The 22,681-nt window shown below is 45.8% G+C and overlaps 2 protein-coding genes across 18 annotated transcripts in view; one reads left to right on the plus strand and one right to left on the minus strand.

The window, feature by feature from the left end:
• The window catches only part of LOC149347883 (protein tweety-like), a 35,561-nt gene extending 23,657 nt beyond the window's left edge, over positions 1-11,904 (plus strand). For 5 of the 15 annotated variants that reach the window (XM_089587599.1, XM_089587596.1, XM_089587595.1 and 2 more), the window contains 2 exons: positions 2,846-2,912; positions 7,311-11,904. In XM_089587599.1, the coding sequence (XP_089443725.1) occupies positions 2,846-2,869 (24 nt within the window). In that variant the 3' untranslated portion in view covers positions 2,870-2,912; positions 7,311-11,904. Of the gene's footprint in view, positions 1-2,845; positions 2,913-6,987; positions 7,107-7,247 lie in introns of those variants that run through there. The other 10 variants (XM_089587590.1, XM_089587591.1, XM_089587593.1 and 7 more) reach the window with 4 other exon arrangements.
• A 1,026-nt stretch (positions 11,905-12,930) lies between these two features.
• LOC149347885 (tRNA (carboxymethyluridine(34)-5-O)-methyltransferase alkbh8) lies at positions 12,931-22,390 on the minus strand. Of its 3 annotated transcripts, none has more exons than XM_089587606.1 (12): positions 22,196-22,390; positions 21,860-22,088; positions 20,690-20,839; positions 18,814-18,909; positions 17,787-17,964; positions 16,251-16,378; positions 16,076-16,109; positions 15,818-15,869; positions 15,570-15,725; positions 14,580-14,729; positions 14,073-14,371; positions 12,931-13,154 (listed from the first exon to the last, which is right to left on the minus strand). In XM_089587606.1, the coding sequence occupies exons 1-12, from the start codon at positions 22,349-22,351 to the stop codon at positions 13,004-13,006; spliced, it is 1,779 nt and encodes a 592-aa protein (XP_089443732.1). In that variant the 5' UTR covers positions 22,352-22,390; the 3' UTR covers positions 12,931-13,003. The 3 variants fall into 3 exon arrangements, with proteins under 3 accessions (XP_089443732.1, XP_089443734.1, XP_089443733.1); XM_089587608.1 differs by having other exon boundaries at positions 18,718-18,909; positions 22,196-22,388; XM_089587607.1 differs by lacking the exon at positions 22,196-22,390 and adding an exon at positions 21,569-21,738 and having other exon boundaries at positions 18,718-18,909; positions 21,860-21,998.
• Positions 22,391-22,681: the final 291 nt, after the last annotated feature.

Below are 22,681 nucleotides of genomic sequence, written 5' to 3' on the forward strand. Positions count from 1 at the left end.
ACCTTCCCGTGCCCTCTATCTCTCTCTCTCTTCCCCCCAACACCCGACACACCCCCCCACTCACTCTCTGTGTGTGCGTCATGTGACGACCTCTTCTTGGCACGCTTGGTGACCTCCCCCGTTCCTGCCTGCCCGCCTGCCTGCCTGCCTGCCTGTCTGCCTGTCTCTGTCTCGGGAGCGCACCCCGGTGATTTGCTCCTCGTGCAGGAAGTGGTCTGACTCGCTCACGCTAACTGCGGCACTGAACAAATCGCTTGTGGACACACGAGGGCGACGCCATTGTCCGAGTCATGTCCGAGTCGATCGCTTGGGTGGCTCAGGGGCTAGGGCATTTGGCTGTTGAGATCAAGATTGGCGGGTTCAGGCCTGGATGCGGCATTTGAGTTTAGAAGGAGGCCGAATGCTGTTTATTATTATTTGTTTATTGAACAGCAAGCAGGAAGGCTGTGCAGGACGAAAAGAATGTGGTGCAGTGCAGTCGTGAGAGCAAGCAAATAATATGTTTGCAGAAACGATGGAAAACATGCTGCACTTGCATAAAGCGCTGCAAAAAGCACTGCATGTTAAACAAGCCCAGGTAGTTGAAAATTAATGCGGAGTCCTCCTCTGTGGCATGGCTCATAGTTCATAGTGTCGTTTTGTTGTAAAATTGCATCATTCACTTGATGACAGGAGGCAACTACAATGTGTTTATTCAATGTGTTTATTTTCATTTACTTTACGCATACAAAAATTCAGCAAATTCTGTTCATTTGAACAGACCTAACAGTTGTATTGTAAATGACTCTGTCGTGTATATGTGCATAGCACTTGGGAAGGAAGGCCAAGGAAATTATAAAGCAAAAGAAGTTAACCACACTGTTAAGATGCAAGAAGTGAAACCATCGCCTATGCGATGTATAAAGGGCATTTATGCTGCTCATCTATATCACTTTCTGTGACCACAAGCGATTGTGAATACGCTTTCAAGGTTTTGCTGTGTGTTCTTTCATTTTAACAGCTTTTCTGGCACTTGGTCTGGGCGGCCTTGCCGCCTGACCTCTTGCACAGCTAACAACTTTCAACTCGCATCAAGCTTACCACACAGGCATAAGCAAAGCCGACTTGCTTACTGTGTCCTGGTTACTTTCATGGGACTGTATCATGCTGTATTGCAGATATGACTTTTGGCGTTATGGGAGATGCAGATCGACACGCCTGTTTTGTTTGATTGCTGCATCATTAGCTTAAGCATTGCCCACACTATCTCTGTGGGGTGACAAGGTAGTGATTATGGCTACTGTGTGAATTGGACAACCGCACCAGTGAAGCTGAAAGTATGTACAGGTAGAAGAAATTCAAAAGGGACCACCATGTCAGCGCATGCTGATGCAGGCTGATCGTGTACCTGTGACTGTTTTTAACAGCGGTGGCGTGACCTGTCATGCTTGCTTGCATGTTGTCCACCTTGGAAAATTAGTGAGCAAGCCGTGCTCATTAAAGAGCGCTTATAGTCAGTAATGGGGCCTCTGAAAATGGAAAACACTTCGAGCGTGGCGAGATGTGCCTTCAATTTCTAGAACAGCCAGAGGTGCTCACGCGTTCCCTTTAATATTGCTTCCCCCTGTACTTGCTTTCAGTGTCCACCAGAAGCTAAATATGGCTGCGTAGTGTTGGCAAGCATAGGCATTTGCTGTGCATGTGGTGTCTTAGCTTTTGCTATGTTACTAAACACTGCATTTTATGTCACTGTTATCAAGAAAGTTTTTGCTCTCGGGTGCTGGCTCGGGAAAATTCGCACAAGTTGCACCCGAGCATAGATTTTACTTGTCGCAGTAGCTTCCCTCCTTCCACTAGAAACACTGCATGCTCTTACGATGAATGTGCTCACTACAGGCAATTCCATTCCCGTTGTTAAATCTGAAATTTGTGGCCAACATGACTGACCCTAGTAACTTTTTTACTCACCATTGCCGGTTTCTGGGGCCGGAGAGCTCAACCAGCTTTGTAGCTTTGTTGTTGCCTAACCACTAACTCGCTTTCAATGTTTTTCGTTGTGTCTTGTGTTCAGTTCTGTCTGATATTTGTGCATTGCGAAATGCATGCTGTAAGATTGAAAGGTAAGATGTAGAGTTGTAAATATTAATTAACGAGAGACAGCTTGTGATTTCATCGGAAATTGGGTGATTTCTGGGTTAATATTATTGTAAATTTGTTGATAAATATTGAGAGGTATAGCACATAAAGAACCACTGAAATGAACCAGGTTGAATTGCCAGCTAGCAGCCTAGTCAACCCAGGGTTTTAATATCCCGCATATTGCGGCTATTTTAGGACAGAGCCTAGGTCATTGTAAGGGCCCTACTTATTGCCTGTTCTGCCTTAGTTGTTAAATTTTTTCAGGTTTGTTTAAATGGGTATACGGTTGGCGACTGTTGCGATCAGAATTGACATGTTTTGAGTTCAGTTTATGATGTCTCAAGATGAAAAGTGATGTAGCTTTTTAAAAGGTTAAAGTTTTTTGGTGGGAAGAGAGCTTGTTCGTTTAGTAATACGTTCTTGTTCCACCTCCAGGGGTTTTCTCAAGTTTAACCGTTTTTACGAGGGAAACGCTAGAAATTGACGAAAGGTGCGATGCCTCCGTGGCAGGTCAAATGCCAGTCAGCGTTCCAGCGCAGTCCGCACAATTTTTTCGCTCTCTGTCTCTCTAGAAATTGACCGTGTGAAATTGTCCAGTGGTTCAGCGATGAGGCGTGTGCAGTGCCCCGTGTGTTCTTTTGGTGCATTTGGCGGCCTTTCGAAGGCCTCTTTTTCCCTGCTCTTTTCTTCGCCTCTTCTGGCACTCCCCCTTCCCTTTTCCGCATAGGAATGGACGTACCGCAAGCCGTGAGGAACAGGCCTTTTTGCAAGCCAGGTACACGCCGCCCCCAACGGTAAGCTGCACTGAAATTGTCCCCGCGATTTTCTATCCATTTACGTGTCAAGGCATTGCTGCTTTCAGGTTGCTGTCTTTTCGCTTTGCTCTCTTTTTTACCCCCCCACCAGGATGCTTCTCGCCTCTTGTGCGATTTCTAGATTCCCTTATAGAGAGGCCATTTTCTTTGGGAGATTGATGCACTGTAGACTCAACAGTTCATGTGTCGCAGGCATCAGTTGCTCTTTGTGAGTTCAAAGGAGGGCAAGGCAGGCCTAGGAGTTGATGATGGTGATGAGCTTTCCTCACTACAACTGAGCAGCCTTGTAACAGCTAGAGTTGGTATCACTCTACCAGGACAGGTGGACTCTAGCAACATGCAGTAGTCATCTGCAGGAAATAGATTTGATCTTTTGTTGGCTGCACACCAGAAAGGAGACAGATGTTGCAGAGTGCGCACTGCGGTACAGAAGTGTTTTTTAAACTTTCAGGAACAAATGTACTTATATAAATGTCAAAAGTTCGTGCTACTTTCTGCTGCATGCTGCCAACTCTGCCTCAAAACGAGCAACTTTGCCAGCCTGCACAGTGCAGTACAGTTTTTGTGGAAAGGTTGTATGCAAAGCTGCTGAGAAGCAGCGATGTACTATTGCAGTGCAATATTGAAGAGGTGAAGTACGGAAAGAGGTGATGCTTGGCTTTGAGGTTGTGTGTAGCTTGCTAGCTGAAAATTAACTCTTGTGTACATTAACCCCTCAAACTAATTTTATTGAACATTTAGTGGTGGCATCCTGGTCTTTTGATTACCTGTGGTGGGGTTTGCTTTCTGCTAGTTCTCTGCAGCACCTGTATATGGTTAATGGAGGTTCAAGCTGAGAAATGTCCCACTTTTCTCTTGATGTTCCGCCTAGTAAGGGTGTGTAAAGCGAATAACGAATTGAATCGCGAAAATATGCTTTTACTAACAGGGTGCAAAATGATAAGGCTGTTCTGTTGGTTGTCAAGATTTCTTGATTCTCGCAGCAGGCATTGCATATTGGAGCGCAATCCATGCTTACATTCTAAACTTTGGCTGTGAGTTGGGATCATTGGGTTTTGGTACTGCCAGCTCTGAATGCTTGCAACCAACTTTTTCTTTTATTTTTTTTGTATGCTGTTTAAGAGTACTATGCATCTTGTGGCGTAATCCTGCCTGCACATATTGTTTCACATGAGATGCATGCCTGACTCTGTTGCAGCTCTAGATTTGGATGCAGGGCAAGTCTTGTTAGGCAAGGACTTCACCCTGCAATTCGCATTTTTGAAATGCTCCGGAGTGTAATGTGCATGGTGTCATGGGCATAGCCTGATGTATCCTGGTCGACATTGTGGCTGGCTAGTGCAAAATCCCGAAGTTGATGTTTTTTTTTTTTCTTTCACACTGATGCTCTGTTGTGAGGCTGTTACTGTTACTGGCTGTTACAGTATGAAAAGCACCAGACTGTGTGGGAAAAGAGCGTTAGGTGGCAGGTGTAAACTGTTGGTTGAGGGGCATTGGGAGGAAGGTCCTGGAAAAGGGGCAGTGTAAGAAGGGTGTAGGATGAGGATGTCAGATGAGGGACGTCGGAATAGGTGCGTTGTAAGAGGGGGGTCGGATGAGGGGAGTCGAAATAAGTGCTGTAAGAGAGGTGTCGGGTGAGGGTCGTCGAAATAAGTGCGTTGTAAGAGAAGTGTTGGATGAGGGGAGTCAGGTGAGGGGTGTCGGAATAAGTGCTGTAAGAGGGGTGTCAGATGAGAGTCATCGGAATAAGTTCATTGTAAGAGAAGTGTTGGATGAGGGGAGTCAGGTGAGGGGCGTCAGAATAAGTGCTGTAAGAGGGGTGTCAAATGAGGGTTGTCGGAATAAGTGCGTTGTAAGAGAAGTGTTGGATGAGGGACGTCGGAATAAGTGCTGTAAGATGGGTGTCAGATGAGGGTCGTTGGAATAAGTGCGTTGTAAGAGAAGTGTTGGATGAGGGGAGTCAGGTAAGGGGCTTTGGAATAAGTGCAGTAAGAGGGGTGTCAGATGAGGGTCATCAGAAAAAGTGCGTTGTAAGAGAAGTGTTGGATGACTGGAGTCAGATGAGGGGCGTCGGAATAAGTGCTGTAAGAGGGATGGCAGATGACGGTCGTCGGAATAAGTGCATTGTAAGAGAAGTGTTGGATGAGGGTAGTCAGTTGAAGGGCGTCAGAATAGGTGCATTCTGAGAGGGGCGTCAGAATAGGGGCGTTGTAAGAGGAGTGTTGGATGAGGGGAGTCAGCTGGGGGATGTCGGAACGGGGCCTTGGATGAGGGGCTTCATCTTGGTCTGCCTCACACGGCACATTTCACACGAAACTCCTTGGGACATCACTGCAAGCACAAATTTTACAGCACAGGCTGTTGTATGGAGCCCTCTCCGGCGGGCTCAGGGTGCAGACTGTCACTGTCTGGTCGCTTGTCATCACGTGACCAGCGCCAGACACCTGAGCATGTGCCTGTTGCGATCGTTGTGGTAGTCCAAGTTGCCACAAATTCTGTACGTCTTGCACTTCTCTTAGGTGTTGTGCACTAGCAAAAGACAGACAGCAGCACAGTCAGCTTTCACAGAGTTTAGCGTGTTACTCAGCCGGGCATAAACACCAAAGGGTCAGACGCCAAAAGGTTGCTGTTAAAATTGTAGTGTATTGACTATGCCAAGTTTTACGCAGTGAGTGCTTTTGAAATGTCTTCGCCCAATACAAATCACAGCAATAGTAGGCCTTAGTAACTGCTGGAAACTAGTGTGACCACTTCTAGCCAGCCCCAAACATGATACATTAGGCTGCAGCATGACACTTTATGGTAACAGCATGATGTTTGATCTGTTTGAATCGGTTGGCTATCACTAGGGCTTCATTTCAGCTGTGCTAACTGCTCCGAGTGCAAGATCACCTCTTCCTGGTGTATTAGGTGGTTCAGTTCATATATCTGCATTATTAATTTGTGCTATGTAAAATAGTTGCGTCACGTGGCGTGGTGAACTATAGCAGACGGAAAGTGCTCAAAGTGATTAAACAAAGAAGTAATTCTTGTGCTTGACTACGTGTTTGGCAAAATGCATTATTCTTTATGAAATTCAATATCACTACAGTGGGGCATGTGCTGCCCACCTTCAAGTAGTAGCGTAAGTCCAGTTTGTTTCGAAGCCCTGTTTATTTATCCTGAAAGTGGCAGTAAATTTGCTGCAACTTTAAACGAACATAACAGCACTTGTGGTCTTGCTGAGTGCTGATAATATCTGAGCCTACGCAGTGCTCAACATAATGGTCGTAATGTCTCCTAACACAGGTGAAGGTAAGTTGGTCCTGCAACTTTACACCTGTCTTGACAGTTTCTAGTTGTTGTACAGGTACTATTTCCCTAGTGCCCGCAAGTGAAATGTTGCACAACAGCACCTAGGGAGTCATGTGTTAGTGTACAGTTTTTTTAAATTATGATGATGTGTTTGAAGGTTTATTAAAACGAAATTCAATGAGTTGTAAGTTTTATAAAAAAGTTAGTGCAGTAGGAGGTCCCAAAGTGAAAACTGTCTGGGGGACCTCCCATCAGGAATACATAAGAAAAGTGCACAAGTTTGGCAGGGGAGCTGGAACAAAAGTATGCAATCAAGTTAAAACCTATCAGTGTAATTTGCGGCAATGAATAAGTTATACAATAGTTAGCGGGCGTAATTTGACAAAAAAGGCATAAAACAGCAAAGCATAAGAGCAAGAGAAAGAACACAAAAAGACATCAGATAACAATGGATAACGATGGCAGCTAATGGATGCCATTAGCTGCCTGGTCTTGGCACATGCCACATCAGTCCAAATTTGCGCCTCCTCTATTGCACCCAAGAGCAGGTGAAAATGGCAGTCTGCCTGTCTTGACTTCCACTGTGGTTACCGCCTTGCACCTTTCGAGGTGAAACGGTGTTAACTCAAGAGCGAGCTGCACTCGGTGGAGTTAGCACGGGTGAAATGAAAGGGGCTCTGCTGACAGCCAGCCGGCTGGAGCCTGTTGTCTCCCCCACCACCACCACCTTCCTCTGGCGTTCTTCAAATGTCTTGACCAGGCCAGCATGCGGCCCGTGGCCTCGGACTCGTGGGAACCATTGTTGGCGTCCAGGGGTGGCGAAGCGCGCCGAGGCGTCACGCCGGAGCGGGCCCTGTCGTTCTCTTTTGTTTCCTTTGCGTGAGTGTCTCGACCCCCCGCATGATTTTTCTTTTTTCCGTTTTTTTCCCCTTTTTTTCTCTCTCCCACACCCCCTCCCCCCCCCCCCTTTTTTGGTGGGCGTGTCCTCACCCCCTCCTCCTCCTCCTCCGGGCTGGGCAGTACCACCAGGCGTTGCAGTCTCGGCGAGCGTACCCGACGTGAAAAACCTTGTTGCTGTTTCAGCACCACGACGGCGACCTGACGTGCGCCACAAAGTTCTGAGCGGAGAGAGAGAGAGAGACACAGAGACTTGCGACACGACGGCGACGAGAAGACATTGAACCCATCTACTATCTTTCTTTGCTCCTTCCTTCATTTGTCAGACAGCCGCACACTCACCTCACATCCGATCAATGACGAACCTGCCTCATTGCCCAGTGTTCATCGTGAAACTTTCTGAAAAACTTCCTCGTTCCTATTTTTAACTTTCTCTTCCCTATCCTGTCTGATCAGCTGTCTGTCGCTTTGTCGTCTGCTTTCCGCTGTTGGAATATGAATGCACCCGCTAGAGATTTGATGGTGAAAGCGGCTTAGTGCCACCAAGCGTTGTCTAAACGGTGATGTGAACGGTTTTTGTTGGTCCGCCAGGATACATTGCAATGTCCTCATGCATCCAGCTGTGTTATGGAAATGAGCGATCGGTGCTCGGCATCTTGTCTGTGGCGCATCTCCGCAATGTGTGGGGATGTTTTAATGTGAGCCTGAAAGATGTCCGGACAGTGGACAACATTCCAAGCTTTAAGAAAAGCTGATGGGCCAGCACGACTGTGGGAACATGTTTCAACTAGTAGCTAGCGGTGGCTATTGGGTTTTTTGCGGGATTCCGCACAGTTCGATTTGTGAGGTGCCACGTAAATGCCAAAGTTCTTTATATGTTAGCAAGACGCAGGAAAAAAGCATGAAGGGGGAGGGATCAAAAGTAGCAAATGTAGATGAGGAGAGTGGGATGATGTCACCTCTCCTCCTTGTAGTCCTCCTCACAAAGATGATGCCAAATGGATGATGGAAATGTGACTCAAGAAAGGTGGTGAATACTGAGTGTTTTGCTGGTTCACTGAGCCTGACCATTTCGTCCAAGCTCAAACAGACCAGGAGGCTGCTCCACGACGCTTGCTTGTATTCAGGTAGTTGGCTACTGTGCGGCAAAACATCTTTGGATCTTTGAGAGGTGCACAGTCAGTGGATAATTCACTCTTGCCAGAATGGCTTGCACAAGAGGCAAGCGTTTCTACTGGCACTGACGCAAGCGGTGAGGAGTCACGGATGACCATTCAAGCTGCCAGTAGTAAACCAAGATGCCGCACGAGCAGGCTGCGAAAGGCTGGCACAACTAGCACGGTAGACTGTGAATGTGTCTTGGCTCAGTCACAGGAAGCGCCATGGCACGCTGCGCTACTTCTTCACAACGCCCACCTTGTTCATAGGAAGCTGCACAGCGTGGAATGTGAAATGGCTTGGTGGCGAGTTGTGCACAAATGCTGCGAGAGGTTGCGCAGCAACGTACCAGTTCATCTGTCACCACCGTCGTCACGGGAAGTTGCGCAAGGGCGTTGCGAGTGGCCACGCAAGGGGTTCACGACTGGTCACGCGACCGTGTGTTGCCGATCGCGGGTTTCCTTGTGCTGGATTCACAAAGGGAGCTGAGCAAGGCTTCGGTCGGCCGTGTTGGAAAGCGATGCCAGTATCGGTCGCTCGCTGCCCAACTCCACCAGCCATCTGCCTGCGGCCAGACATTCCTCACCTTGGCGACGGTGTTCCCAGTTTCTCTGCCCCTCAAGGAGCCCAGCTAGTCAGTCAGCAGAAACCCGAGGTTGTAAACGAGACTTTCGGGGGCAGTGCCCGTCGTCCTCCTGGAAAGTGCCAGTCGGCGTCAATGCCGGTTGTGACTGCCACCGTGACGTCACCGCACGCATATGTTTGTTTGTACATGTTGTTTTACCGATTCTTTTTTCTCTCTCTCTCGTTGCCGAGAATCTCGCGCTCTGATTGCGGGCGCGTGCATCCACCAATGCTCAACTTGTGTGTGACGCTGCTTCCCCCCGTGACACGGATCTCATTGTGGGAGGCTTTGTTAGTTTCGTGGCAACCTGTTTGCTTTAACCTCGCGTGATTGCTTTGCAGCTTTTGTGTTCAGAAGCTATTTCATGCGTAAGGGTAAGTGGAAAGGCAAGTTAGTTTCGTGTACAGATGCCGTGGTAAAACATTTCTGCATTGTACCTAACTAACTTCCTGGGTTAGTATTTCATTGAACTTTGCCAACTGTAGTAACCCAACAAAATATAAAGAGCAGGTTCAATTTTGCTATGGGGTGCCCCGTATCTGATTGCCAAGGCATTTCTTAGGTGATAGGCTGGAACGGAGGACCGACTGGTAAGGTGAGAGTTATTTCAACTAATTAAGTAGTGTTAAACAATTGCATGACGTCTTGTCATAGTGTAAATTTTGTTCCTGCCCAAAGAACAGGTTGTTAACTCGCAGGGAATGGTTGTGCCACTGATTTAGATGCGTGCCTAGACTTCGCATGAACTCTCGATGAGTTTCGAATATAGACATTAGTTCACTTTTTTCTTCCCTTGAAATTGCAATTAGTTCGATAAATTTCATTACTGCCTAAAAACTTAAGATCTGCAAACAGCCCACAGTGGTCTGCTGTCTCGACAATCGACCTCCACGTTGAGCCAAATATACCTAACTCTGGACCAAATCACCACATAGCTTGGCAAAACTTTCACTTCACATTCCTTTTGTCAGTATTCTCCCCATCCCTTAACATGCACTGCCGTAACACAGTGCCAGTGCAAGGAACCATCTGGACCAACTGTGTCTCACTCATTCCAGATGCTTTCCTTTGTTTTCAGGAGGAAAGATATCCATTCCATTATCCCCCACAAAGTGTGGTCACACTGCATTTATGCAACGCGGATTTAACATTTGCGAACGCATTATTTTCGCATCCAAAGCTTCCCCACTGAGATCCGTGAGCTGCTGCGCACATTTCACATTCTCGGGCTCAGCTCGAACTTTTCGTCATCAGCTCGCTGTACGTAAAAAGTATGTCCCGTGCACCCACGCGAGTTTTGGTGGGGTGCGGCTGACGCGGGACGGGTCTCTTTTTCGTTGTCTGCATGTGCAATGTGTGTATACATCGACGAAGTGCTTCGTTGACGCGTTATTTTCATTTTTTTTGTGGGAAGGCCACAGAAGTGAAGCCGTAGCTACTGAAAAACCAAAGATGTGTTGTTCTCAAAGCTTCTGTGTCTTCTCAGCTGCCATACATTTGGTCTCTAGGAGCACCTGGGAACCAACACGTCTGGTGTCGTTCCCCCCTGACCACTTTAGCAAAACACATTAGGTATTGAAGCCCACAAGCATTACTCCCTTGTGTAGAGTTCAGCAAAGAAAGTTACTGTAACTGCACACTGACCTGCCTTGTTGAGTGGCAGTTAAAACATTGACAGGCAGGCACTAGTAGTGAATTTCTGGCTGCGCTCTAAGCTTACATGACTGTGTATATATACAGATACGTATATCTGTGGCCATATGTACAGCTGCTAAAGCTCTGGTTGTAATGTTGCCAGTTGTGCGGGCTGTGCTACTGAAAAAGTGTTCAGCGGCTCCTCATGCTGTGTGTGTGGCCGCTCGATCGGACACACCAAGAAGCACAGTTGACTGCTTTGTGTTGTGAGCCAACGTGTTGGCTTCAGGTGCTCCAGCATAGTGATAGAAAGCAGTGCTGTACCCATTTTTCCCCGCCATGTCAAGTTTCGTTTTGTCAGTCGCTACATTGACCAAAGCGAAAACTCTGTCATCATCCTCTCTACTCGCTTCCACAGTGGCTATTGTTTGGCTACCTCTGTGTAATGACTTGTTTTTTTTTTCCGTGTGAATACTGCTACCCAGAGGTCTTGCTTCACTGGTGAAGCGCTTAAGACTTGTCTGCGTAACCATCTTAAAGCTTTCAGAGAGAGTATACTGATGTTTTAAGTGGTTTGCAGCCACTGTAAAGTGTACAGTGTACGCAGAGGTTTTTTTTTTTTTAAACCAGTGTGTGCTTGCTTGCAGGTGTAGAATGTCAAATCCTTTTAAGTTTTACGACCTTTGAACAAGTTGTTCTTTTAGTACTGGTCACGGTAAAGTACATTTTGTTGCGGCAGTCAACTTTTACAGCCTATAGTGATGCGTATATAAATGCAAAGTTTTAATTTTGTGCATACCGAACAGATCATTTGTTGTTCAGAGAAGTGCGCATTAAGTGTTAACGAGACGACTAAAGTATTTCATACTAAATCATAAGTGCTGATGACTCCTGTGTTGTTTTCCGCTCTCGACAGTGGCATTCACTTGTGTGAACTGCCTGTTTGGTCTAGCCAATGTTCTCCATTCTTGTAGATGCGCATCAGTGGCAGAGGTTTAGAGATGCTTACGCCCACTCATTCATGATTTTTCGCTTTCGCCATTATATTCATTTGTAGTCGTCAATGTGGAGCAAATCAGTTCTGCAGTACATCTAACGTTGAAAGACTCACCAAAAGTACCATGTCACTCTAGCTGCCATGTAAATTGTGAACACGGCCAACAACTTTGGAGCCATTTTGTCTTTTTATTTGAAAGGCCACTTGGATGTCATTTCTTTTGGCCAGCCGAACAAAACCATTTTGAATGACCTGTGACGAGCGTGTGTGCTCGGCGCCAAGAAAAAAAAAATTTCCTACTGTTGGTACACCTAGCAGTTTTGTCAAACTGTAGCCAGAAAAATAAAAATGCTTCTTCAGTCCCACAGGTTGTTGATGCGATGTCTTTACGGGGCAGAAGCACTTCAACTCTTGTAAAGTGCATGCCTTCGTTCCAGTGGACTCTTGAAAAACATTCTTTTCTTGCAAAATGCACACACTCTTGAGTTGAGTTTATTAACATTTTAGTTCTCAGTACAGAAAACTAAGGGCCGGGAACAAAAGGTACAGTTCGCCAGAGGCAGTGCCATCTGGCAAACTGCGAGGCAACGAATATTCCTGTTTTGAACTGAAGTAGTTCTTGCAGTGCCCCAGATGGCGCAGCCTGTCAAAGCTGCTGATCTGCTCGCCCAGACAAAAATTCTCTGCGCAGACGACTGCAGTTTTTCGCCGATTAAGGACAATTAAGGCAAGTTCCGATGTTTAAATTCTTACTGAAAAACGCAGACTATTATAGGCTACCCTACGGTCTGTGCTTGAGCTGAAATAGGCCCGTGGCTTGCACGAGATTATTTTTTACAACCCAGACAGATAAATACGGAACACCCTGTATGTGTCGAAATTTCGATTTAGAACTATATCGCGATCACCTTCAAGTTCGACACGTCTGGGATCAAATGTAGTTTTCCCAAGTGAGGACTGCGCTCTTAGGCGCAGCCAAATCAAATGATGGACAGAAACTCTGCAACCAAAGGTCGCATTTTTGGAAATGCAATCTTTCTCAGTGTGACCAAGCTACAGTGCACTACAATCATATCAGACTGCTGAACAGGCAGCATAAATTAAGTCTGAATGTGTTCTCGTAGCAAAACCCACACAATTTTGCCCTTGTTTAGCATTAATAAAGAAAACTTGCTGCAGTGGATTTGGCATTTGGCTGCTGAGCCTAAGGTCGCAAGATTGAATCCCAATCACAGTGGCTGCATTTCGATGGAGGCATAATGCAAAGGTACCCATCTGCTGGTCAATGTCAGTGAACATTGATGAACCACAGGTGTCTCAAATTAATCTAGTTCCCTCCACAACAGCACCCCTCACAGCGCACATGCAGCCTTGGGATGTTACACTTTGCATACATTGTTTATAACATTCCTTTTATTCACAAATTGTGGTGGGACAGGAAGGTGTCTCCACTCTCTTCACACATCAGCTTGCAGTGCTAGCATCCGCAGTTGTGTCTTGCTTGACGATCACTGCGCACCAGTTTCCCTGGTCATGGTATTCAGTTTCAACGCAACCCTGGGAGACGTGCTCAAGCAGCTCTCGAAGTTCTCCTTGCTGAAACAGGTGGTAGTACCTGGTGAGAGAGGAAGACAGCATTAGAATGCAGTGCTTGTCTGGGAGCTAACTGAAGAGAACAGTTTACAAACTCTTCAAATAACACTGCTGTCAACATCCGCATGTTTAAAAGTTTGAGCTGGGTTTCAAGTGTGCCGATTTCCTCTGCTAGCTTTGTGCTGTGTATAATTTTTTTTATAACACTACCATTTGATTAAAATATCACTTCTGTAAATTGTGATCAAAGTATTATGCAGGTTCATTAAAACTGTCCTTGCATTAGACTGCCAGGCAGTTCTCCAGCAGTGCCACCTTAGATCAGCAACGAACTCCAGTGGCTTTCAACAGATGCTGGGAAACCCCGCATGTCTTGGTTTCTGTCCGTTCCTACCTAACACAAATGCAAAAGAGAACATGCAAAGGCATGACCCCATGGTGAAATGGCCAAGTTAAGTACTTAACGGTAACTGGCTGCAGACGAAAAAAAAGTAAAAACAGTCCCAAAATAATGGTAAAGAAGAGGTAAGGGGTTAAGGCATGCATTGCGTTGGGGAGTCGGGAAACCCAGAAAGCACTCAAAACAACTGGTGGGTTCTACGGAACCAACTTTGAGAATCTTTGCCTTAGACAAACGAAAACCACCGGCACTTGTGGCACAGCACATTCGCCAACGTGGTCAGTCACCATAATTTTATTTGACTATCGCAGTGCCTGACTGCAACAGCTTCTGAAAGCTTGATTAGACGTGGGAAGTTCCAGCGTGTGCGCAAAGTCATTTCGCTGCAAATCGACAATGGCAACATCCTCTGTACAAACTGCATGGATAGACTTTAATTAAATCGTTCGATTGCTCCCTCGTCGGGTCTGAAGAAATTGGAAAAGTAAGTCGTGCAGACTGGATGGGCATGGAAGATGTTTATGCGACAATGCAGCTTGCCTGTAGTGGGTCTCCTGTGTACTTTTGGAGTGCCAAGGCACCAGCATGTCCTGAGCTTGAAATTGCGTCCGGTTGCAGTGCACTGGCAGTGCCGACTGTCCCACAGGTGCGACTGCGGGTAGTGTACTTTCCATGTCCACAGGACTCTCGGCGGCCATTTTGTTTATGTTGAGGTACTTTGACGGCGCGTCGTCATCATCACCTGCGCCATGCTGCTCCATGGCCCAGACGTAGATGAGAGCACGACCACCGGGCCGCAGCACACGAAAGATTTCACGCAATGCCGCCTCTCGACGCTCCTGTGGAGGTACAGTGCAAAGTAGCAGAAAAGCAGAGACAGGAATAAGCAAACAGCAAAAACAAAAGAAAAAAATTCATGAGACATTTGCTCTTGTGGTAATGCGAATTTCAGCGACACCTGTGGTGGCATGAAATGCCGATGCCAGTGAGAGTGTTTAGCCAATTCAGTTGCCAGCAAGCAACAAGCCAGCTGCCAATTGTACTCACTGTGGTGGAAAGATGATGCAGTACCGCGATGCTGATGCAGGCGTCGAAGGCACCGTCCCTAAACGGCATCTGCAGCACATCGGCTTGCAGGACCTCCAGTCCTCGATCTCGGCAGATGTCACAGAGCCCCCGGCTACGGTCAAAACCAAGCTTTGCAAAGACGAGAGAACAGTGACCATGTCTTTTCAACCAGTCTTTGACCTTCTTCCACATTCAAGTAGAGAATGGGGGCCGAGAGGAGTTTTGAGCTCTTGTTTTTTTTTTTTATTAGTTTTATTCTTGGGCTGAAAGCCTTTTCCAGCCCAACATTCAAAGCTTACAGTACAAATGCAGGTACCAGGCTTCTGAAGGTGTGTAGTATGAACAAGAGAGATGCATCAAACACTGCTGGCAAAACAAAGAAAATGGCAGCGATGGTTAGTTCTAATCTTAATGACGAGCAATGAGCACCCGAAAATCTTCTCAAAAGGCAAGCTAATTTAGCTTTAATGGTTTGGTACAAGAGACTCATTTCTAAGGTTCTATAAGCATATCACTGACTGATTACCTGAAGCATTCAATAGAAATAGAATTTCTGCCATACATATGATACTTTCAAAGGGGCAACATACGTAGAAGAATTCCCGATCCTGTCTGGTACTTTTTCCAGTGATAGTTTGTGTAAGCCTAAAATAATAAATGATTTATCCTTTCATGGTCTAGATGTTATGAAGAGGAATGGTTGCAATAAAAAAAGGTTGAAAGGAATTTTTACGGAATGTGTTGACATGACGTGAAGTTGACATATGCTAGTAGTGTAATTAATTAACTGCATCATTTAGTGTTGTTCCATATTTTCAAAATTAAGACTGACGGAAAAACTTTGCAATGCAACATGACCAGATCGCATGCACAAAAACGCAAACACACTAGCTCAGCCCTCATAAATTCTTTTTTGCAAGATAAATTCAGATTTCTGCAGATTCAGCAAAAGAGCAAACGTCCAGTTACCTTCAAAAGCTGGTCGTGGCTTGTCAGGTACTTGCCATTTCCACATCCTGCATCTAGAAGCAATGAGCCGTGTTCCAGCGAGTCCAGGAAGTCGGCAACCCGGGGCCACTGTTTGTATCTGGTATCACTAAACTGTTCCGCTATGTTTTCGTACACCTACGCAAACAAACGAGCATAACTGTAGTCCCAGTAAAGCTCGACACTAGAGAAACGTGGTTAAAAATGAGTGTTAAAGGAGTGCCATTCACCTTAAAGACATGCTCTGCTTCCAACCTCAGTGCAGATGCATTGTCCTGGTTTCTGCGCACAATACAAGGAATGCACATGCTAGGCCTATTCAATATGTTTACACTTCCTGCTTCTCAATGCACTGGCCTGTGTCATTATTTCGAACCCATGACACACTGTGCTCACACTCCACTTGCTTTAATCGAGCGCAAGAACCACGCAATATGTTGTTGACAGCATTCAAAGCACACAGGTGCCTAGGCACGGCAGCAACCTACCCAAAACGATGAGAGTCGCACAATAGGGCATCCCCTGAAAAAGAGCAGTCCACACATCCCAAGTCAGTAACTACACACATATGCAGACAGAATGCCTAAATTAAGATGCGCCACTGCTACAAAAGATGACCCATGCTATCGTTAGGTGCAAGTTAAATTGCTAGATGGTACTCACCACACTTGCAGCTTCCATTACGTATGTGTCTGAAGGTGTATGAAATGCGAATTCCTCGCTCAGAAAGTGTTATGCCGTCGCCCAAGCCATCGCACCTTCGGACTATGTCAAACTTGCGTGATGCTATCCTGCGATGGGAAAAGCTAGATAAGCCAGAGCTCAAGTCTACAAAGATAGTTGAATACCACACACTCTTTCGAACTCATTGTTTCAAAAGCGTACCTTGCGTTTTGTTTGACACACCAAACACAGCTCCTTCATCAGTCTTGCAACATGTACATTTGTCCACACCCCTGTCTAGAGCGCTCGAAAGGTGAGCTCTGTCGGGCATTTATGACAGTCATCAATGCCTGCTGGGCCCAATATAGCTTTAAAAGACATGAGGAGTTGAACTCAAGCAATGGCAATGTGCATACGCGATACGGTCTCGCTCTGTGCCCTAGGTCACACGTAAATTATGCAAGTAAACTCCCCGGTGCACCGTTCGAGTGCTCTTAGACAAGTATGAGAATGACTGTTCCATCTACATGAAGACATAACAGCTCCAAGGTTAATACTAGCGAACACTGCTACTATTTTCACTGGAGGAACACATTTTGCGGCACACCACGCTGTTCTGATTAGCTCAGTTTGCTGCAGCCTTCAAAGCACTGAAAACGACATGTAAGATGGAGTATGAATGCTTTAAAAAAACAAAAAAGGCGAAAAGTCATGTGCACAGTGCTGCAAAGGGACGGCATGACATGGCACAAGTAGAGTAAAGTCAGTACTGTAGGAATGACCCATTAAAAATTGAAAATTGGTTTTTGGGGAGTGCTGTAATGGAAGGGAGAAAGGTGGGGGTGAAAGTAGAGGGCTCCGGAATAATTTCGAGCACCTGTGGTTCTCTGACAATGCATAGCACACCATCCATATGCCTCCAGTGTTTGGCCTCCGAAATGCGGCTGATGTGGCTGGGTTTGAACCCAGGAACTCCAGCTCAGTAGCCTAGCGCCGAAATTAATTAAGGCAATGACCTATTAATTTTAGCATTCTGCCTCATATGCAGGACGTCTGGGGTTCAATTAGAGTAAGTACACGTTTTTCAAGTGGTGCAAACTTTTCCCTAGCCTGATGGTCAGCTTTCTCAGGGATGAAATGCTTGTCAAAAATGATCTTTGAGCCCACTTTGCGCGGACCAAGAATGTTTAGATATGCCATTGTTTGCCCAAGCTGCTCCTGTGTGATTAAAACCGATCGCCATCATCATAAATTAAATTGTGGCGTTTAACGTCCCGAAACAACACATAGGCTATGAAGGATGCTGTAGTGAAGGGCTCGAGATTAATTAAGACAACCTGGGGGTCTTTAATCTGTGCTGACATCGCACAGCACACAGACGCTTTGTGTTTCGCGTCTATCGAAATGCAGCTGCCACGGCCGGGGTTTAACCGGGTCCTCCAGCTCAGTAGCCAAGCACGCTACTCACTGAGCCTCCACAGCAGGCTCATTATCGTATGTACTACATTTCAACAAGCTCAAAGCAAGCTTTCTCACCCATGAGACCACACATAGCGGCTGTCACCAGAGAGAATTAGTGCGCTACGAGGAGGCAGGACCTGTGCAGCCTGGCGACCGCTGGGATGCCGGAAGTTCATCACAATGGGAGAACCCAGGCTGAGAAGCGTGATGTTGTCGTTGAAAGATTCGTGGCTGTCGACATGTGGTGGGATTCCTGACAAAATATGCAATTCGAGTTCAGTATGGCTACAGTCACCAAACAAACATGCAGAGTGGTTCAGTACCACAAGAGACACATAATTAAGATTCAACCAATACATACACCGCAAGTTTAAAGTCAACCACTTTTCCCTGTCTGCTTAGTAGCGTCACCGTTGAAGGGCAAACTTTCACTGTGATGCCACAGTGGTTTGGGCCAGTTGGTCCCAATCCATGGTGTAGGAAAATCACAGAACAAATAAGATCACACACCAAAGGAACAAAATTTTCCGGAGCAGCACAAGTCATTGGCCCAATATTGGCAATGCATTGGCAAATGCCCGTCCTACAAAGGACCAGAGTGAGACCATCCATTTCCAATACTAGGCCGATTGCCTGTGCTGCTTGGGAAGGCGAAACAGGCGCTGTGAGAACAAGCGCCTGTCCTGTCTTATTTGTTCCTTCAGTGTGTTTTTATCTTATTTGCGCTGCAATACTTCTACACTGTTGAACTTTCACGTTTGGCACAGGAATAAGAAAGACTTTACCAGCTGAACGAGAGTTTTTTTGCTTTATGAGACCAGACTGTGTACGCTAAACAATGTGATCATAGCAGTATCCCATATAACGCAAGAGAGAAAACTAAAAATTTAAAGTTGCGCAAACTTCCACCTAAAGTTCTTATGCGATTTGTGTGGAGGTGAAGACTTTGTAGGCAGGCCCTAATAATATCTGTCAGGACGGACACCTGTGAAGTGAAAGAACTCACCCTGTCCAGGAAGATAACGAGTCACAGTCAGCTGGTCAGGAAGTCGGGTCAAGTGACCGGCTTCAATGAGTCGGCCCAGGATTGATGCACACTCACCAGGAATGCCATTTGGCAACGGTGCATCTTTCTGAACTCCCTGAAGGTTGTAGTCGAAGGCGTATCCAAAATGGCGCACTTCTCTATGGCGCAGTGCTGCGAAAGGACATCCAAGAGATATCTCCCGTAACAAAGCTCGGTCAGCAGGTCCTAACAATATTAGATTTTCGAAATCCAAATGAATTCTGACATGTGCACTCTTGGTCAAAAGTCTTCAGGCCACACGGCTTCTGAGGCATACAGTTGAGTACTTTATGTGATCATTTTGTGTTTCGAAGATACATATTATGCAAGAAGTCTATAGAAAAAAAATAGACATCAGTACTGGTGGCAAAATCTGTCAGCATAAAAATGGCGGAAGGCATGCGACGAACGTCACTGTTTTGTGAAATTTTTCTTGCTGCGTTTGCTAGCTACCATAAAAAAGCGCCCTATATGTAAGGTGAAGGATGCTAAATGCTTCTGAAATTAAGAAATTAGTGCAAGCCAGAGCACACTCCGAGAAAAAGTTCTGCGTTTAGAATCTACACAATTGTGTACAAGGCGTCTTAAAGGGAGCCATAACGGCACTAACACATGGCTGAAAAGAATAAAACCATGTAGAGTCTGAAGAGTTTTAACCAAGGGTGTACATTCAATTACAGGGTCATAATTATCACAAAAGTTTTGAATGCAGGTGAAAAAAAAGTTCAGGGGGCACTTTGGCTCTCTAAAGTGCTCCAAGGCGAAAGCCTTTCCTGGCGCACTGTTTGGCATTGACTGCGAGACTGTTTGTGCTGTACTAATGCTTTATTTGACTACACACTTTGACTGCCGACTTTGACTGCTTCTTTAGCACGACTCTCTCTCTGCTTCGATGAGTTCGGTTGTATCCATGGCTCTGTTCGCAGTAATCAGGTATGCAATGTGGTCAGCCACGGATGCCTTACGCCCCCTGTCGGAGCGGACGACAACTATATTATTAGTCGTCGTGTGCTCCAAAAGGGGGCGTCAGGCATCCGTGGGTGACCTCATTACTTCGAATCCGCGCACTTCTACATCATAACCATTTCGACCATCCAAAAAGCGTGACACCTCTGCTGACAACCTTTTGTCAATAATGAAGAGGCATTAAAGGCTTTCACCTTAAAATGTTTCAACGCATGTGTGCTCAGTGATGTCGGTGCACTGAGGATAAAGTAAATAGGACCCGTATCACGAGATTACTGTGTCCTTGTGACAAGATGCTACTTCACCTGAGAATGGAGCTTTAATGAACTAGAAAAGGTCAAGATACATGTGTTGCCACCCCCACCCATTCTTCCAAGCAAAGTGCAGTGTGTTGAGATGGGTTCTTTTAGCGCAGATCCCAAAGGCTACGCAACATCACCATTCACTTCCAAGTGGTGATTACAAAGCCCATTTTTATGGATGTCGCGAGTTTAAATCGAGTGGCAGAAAAATGCTTGTATTGAATTGCCTCGGAAATAAATGCGTCTTTTACTGCTGGACAACGTAAACATAGCCACCGAGCTGCAGAATCGATTTTCACTGAGAGAAGAAGATGGGTAGAGCTGCTTTTTGTATCCCTTTAACACCCGGTGGTCCAAAATATTCAGGAGCCCTCCACTGTGGCCCCTTTCTCCCTTCCTTCTTTTAATCCATCTTTCCTATCTTCTCTCACAATACTATTGAGGTTTGCCATCAAGGGTGAGACAGTTACAATGCCTTTAGCCTCCTCAGTTAACTGCAGGTTGGGCGTTTTTGTGAACTTTCAGCTGTTATTTTAAGGTGAATTAACCATGGCACAGTTCAGTTCTCAACGTAAGGCATCATGGTACGGTGTTCAGGTGAATGACAGGAAGAACACGAAGCATATGCTTCGAGGTGAACTCACTGTGGGACTCTTCTGGCTCACCCCACTGGATCAGTTGTGTCAGGACCATCTCTTCATCCTCACTGATGGCATCCTTAATGAGAATCAAGCCCCGCGGCAGGTTCTTCTCGTCAAAGAGGTCGTAGCACCTGTTTCCTTGGATGCTTGGCTCTGGTATTGCGTCAAAATTGCAGAAGAAAAGGGGATAGCATTGAATTAGTGTAGCACAACAAATGTGCTTAAAGATTCTCGCACTATTCTCATGCTTGAACGCCTGTTACTTTTATTGTTTCAATACAATGCACCAAGCATTCGATGATCATGCAAGTGTTACAAGTGCAGAGTGGAATCAACATAAGCAGTGCTACGTACACAGGCATGCATCTGTGTATAAGCAGCAGCATTTGTACATACAACTATAGTGCATTACAGTGCTTTATTAGTAACGCCAAATCTCGTCATTGTTCAGCACATTCACGGTTACTGACAAGATGAACATGGCATTTCTGAGGGTTAAACTTAGGCATTTATTTTTTTCATCTAATATAAAAAAAGTTTTTCACACAACCAAAAATCTATAAAAAATCTATAATTATCAACAAGGTCCTTCCCATACAGTGGCCTGGTAACGTATATTGCCGTAGTTTGAAAAGCAGCATAATACTATCGACTAGCTTAAACTTTCAAAGAAGGCTAATGGTAATGATTAGGGCATCACCATCAGGCAAAGGTAATGACGCCCTACACCAAATTTATGCCAGCTTGTTAATGGCGAAAAAAAAAAAAAAGGATTTGGGGCAATATTTAACGACTCAACAGCTCGACTTGGACAAACCCAGGCGGAAACGATCAATCTGAACTTTCTATACAGAAATAGAACCACCTGGAAAGCAACTTAACTGCAATTTGGTCTTTTTTGTGAGGACATTTTTTTCAAGCTTGCTGGTGCATTACTGGAAATGGCAGAAAGTGCAGGAAGAAACGAAGTTGACAGGTTTCTTTGGGGAATGCCAGAAGCCAGCTGGTGCGATACGCTGATCATCTTTTATGCAGGAAAATATGCAGTCTGACTGAAAAATAAAGAACTGTTTGACAGAGATGCATCTTACGAAAATTTCTCCTAGCATACAGTCGGAAGCACTGACCGACTTACGTATGCCTGAATTACATCTCAAAACCTAGCCAACCAACCTTGTTCTATAAACGCAGGAAATACAGGGTCCTTTGAGAATGCCGGCACGTTGTTGCTGAGATAATCGGCTGCAGATGCACTAGATTCGACATCTTCGAAGACCACCACAGCGAATGGTTGGCCAGGAATCAACACGATGTCTTGTATGCTGCCGTAAGAGTGAAGTTCATTGTAGATAACTTCGTAGCTCCCGCCGCAAACCATGCCGCAATTATTTAGCACCAGAAACTAGAAACAAAAGGAAAGGACATATTTCATTCACGACAGGAATTTCCATTGACACTGTATCACAACCATCGTTCATAGACGGTGCGTGACGCTCATGCGGTACTCACCCTTGTTGGATGATCGCACACGTCAACGCCAATGTTCTCGCGGATGATCCGAGCACATCTTGCAACTTTTCGCCGAGCTTTTCTTTCGGACTTGGTCAGCTTTTGTCTCGCAGCCGCATCTTCAGTCGCAGCAGCATCACTTTCGTGTACAGCCATGACAACAACGCTATGGGCGCCGCCATCACCCGGGTTGCCACAACAACTTTCTAAGGACGCTGACAACGGCTTGTCTAAAACTACGACCTCCTCTGGTCTAAACTGGCCACCGGCAATTGCCACATTCAGAGTGGTTACATATTTTATTCTAATGGTTAACTGCTTCAACATTCGTTAGCGACTGCCGTTAGTTGCTGCCATGCAGCAAATAGAAATTTGGTAGAGAGGAATTTGTTTAGAAAAGAGCTATTAAAGATGATTAAGGTATTTCATAGAGGCCAGCTGTATTCTTCACAATTTTCGTTTTTTGAAAGAAAATCGGGTCACTTT

Source organism: Amblyomma mixtum, chromosome 4 (genome assembly GCF_055824585.1).
Source record: "Amblyomma mixtum isolate Tamu chromosome 4, ASM5582458v1, whole genome shotgun sequence".
Taxonomy (NCBI): domain Eukaryota; kingdom Metazoa; phylum Arthropoda; class Arachnida; order Ixodida; family Ixodidae; genus Amblyomma; species Amblyomma mixtum.

What these genes read in the sequence shown, in the direction of transcription:
- LOC149347885 (XM_089587608.1), bottom strand. Translation starts at nt 22,351, where the DNA reads ATGGCTGTACACGAAAGTGATGCTGCTGCGACTGAAGATGCGGCTGCG. An exon ending in CGCTATGTGTGGTCTCATGG is followed by an intron (nt 16,379 to 17,786) that starts GTGAGAAAGCTT and finishes TTCCCATCGCAG; the next exon opens with GATAGCATCACGCAAGTTTG. An exon ending in TGCGACTCTCATCGTTTTGG is followed by an intron (nt 15,870 to 16,075) that starts GTAGGTTGCTGC and finishes TATTGTGCGCAG; the next exon opens with AAACCAGGACAATGCATCTG.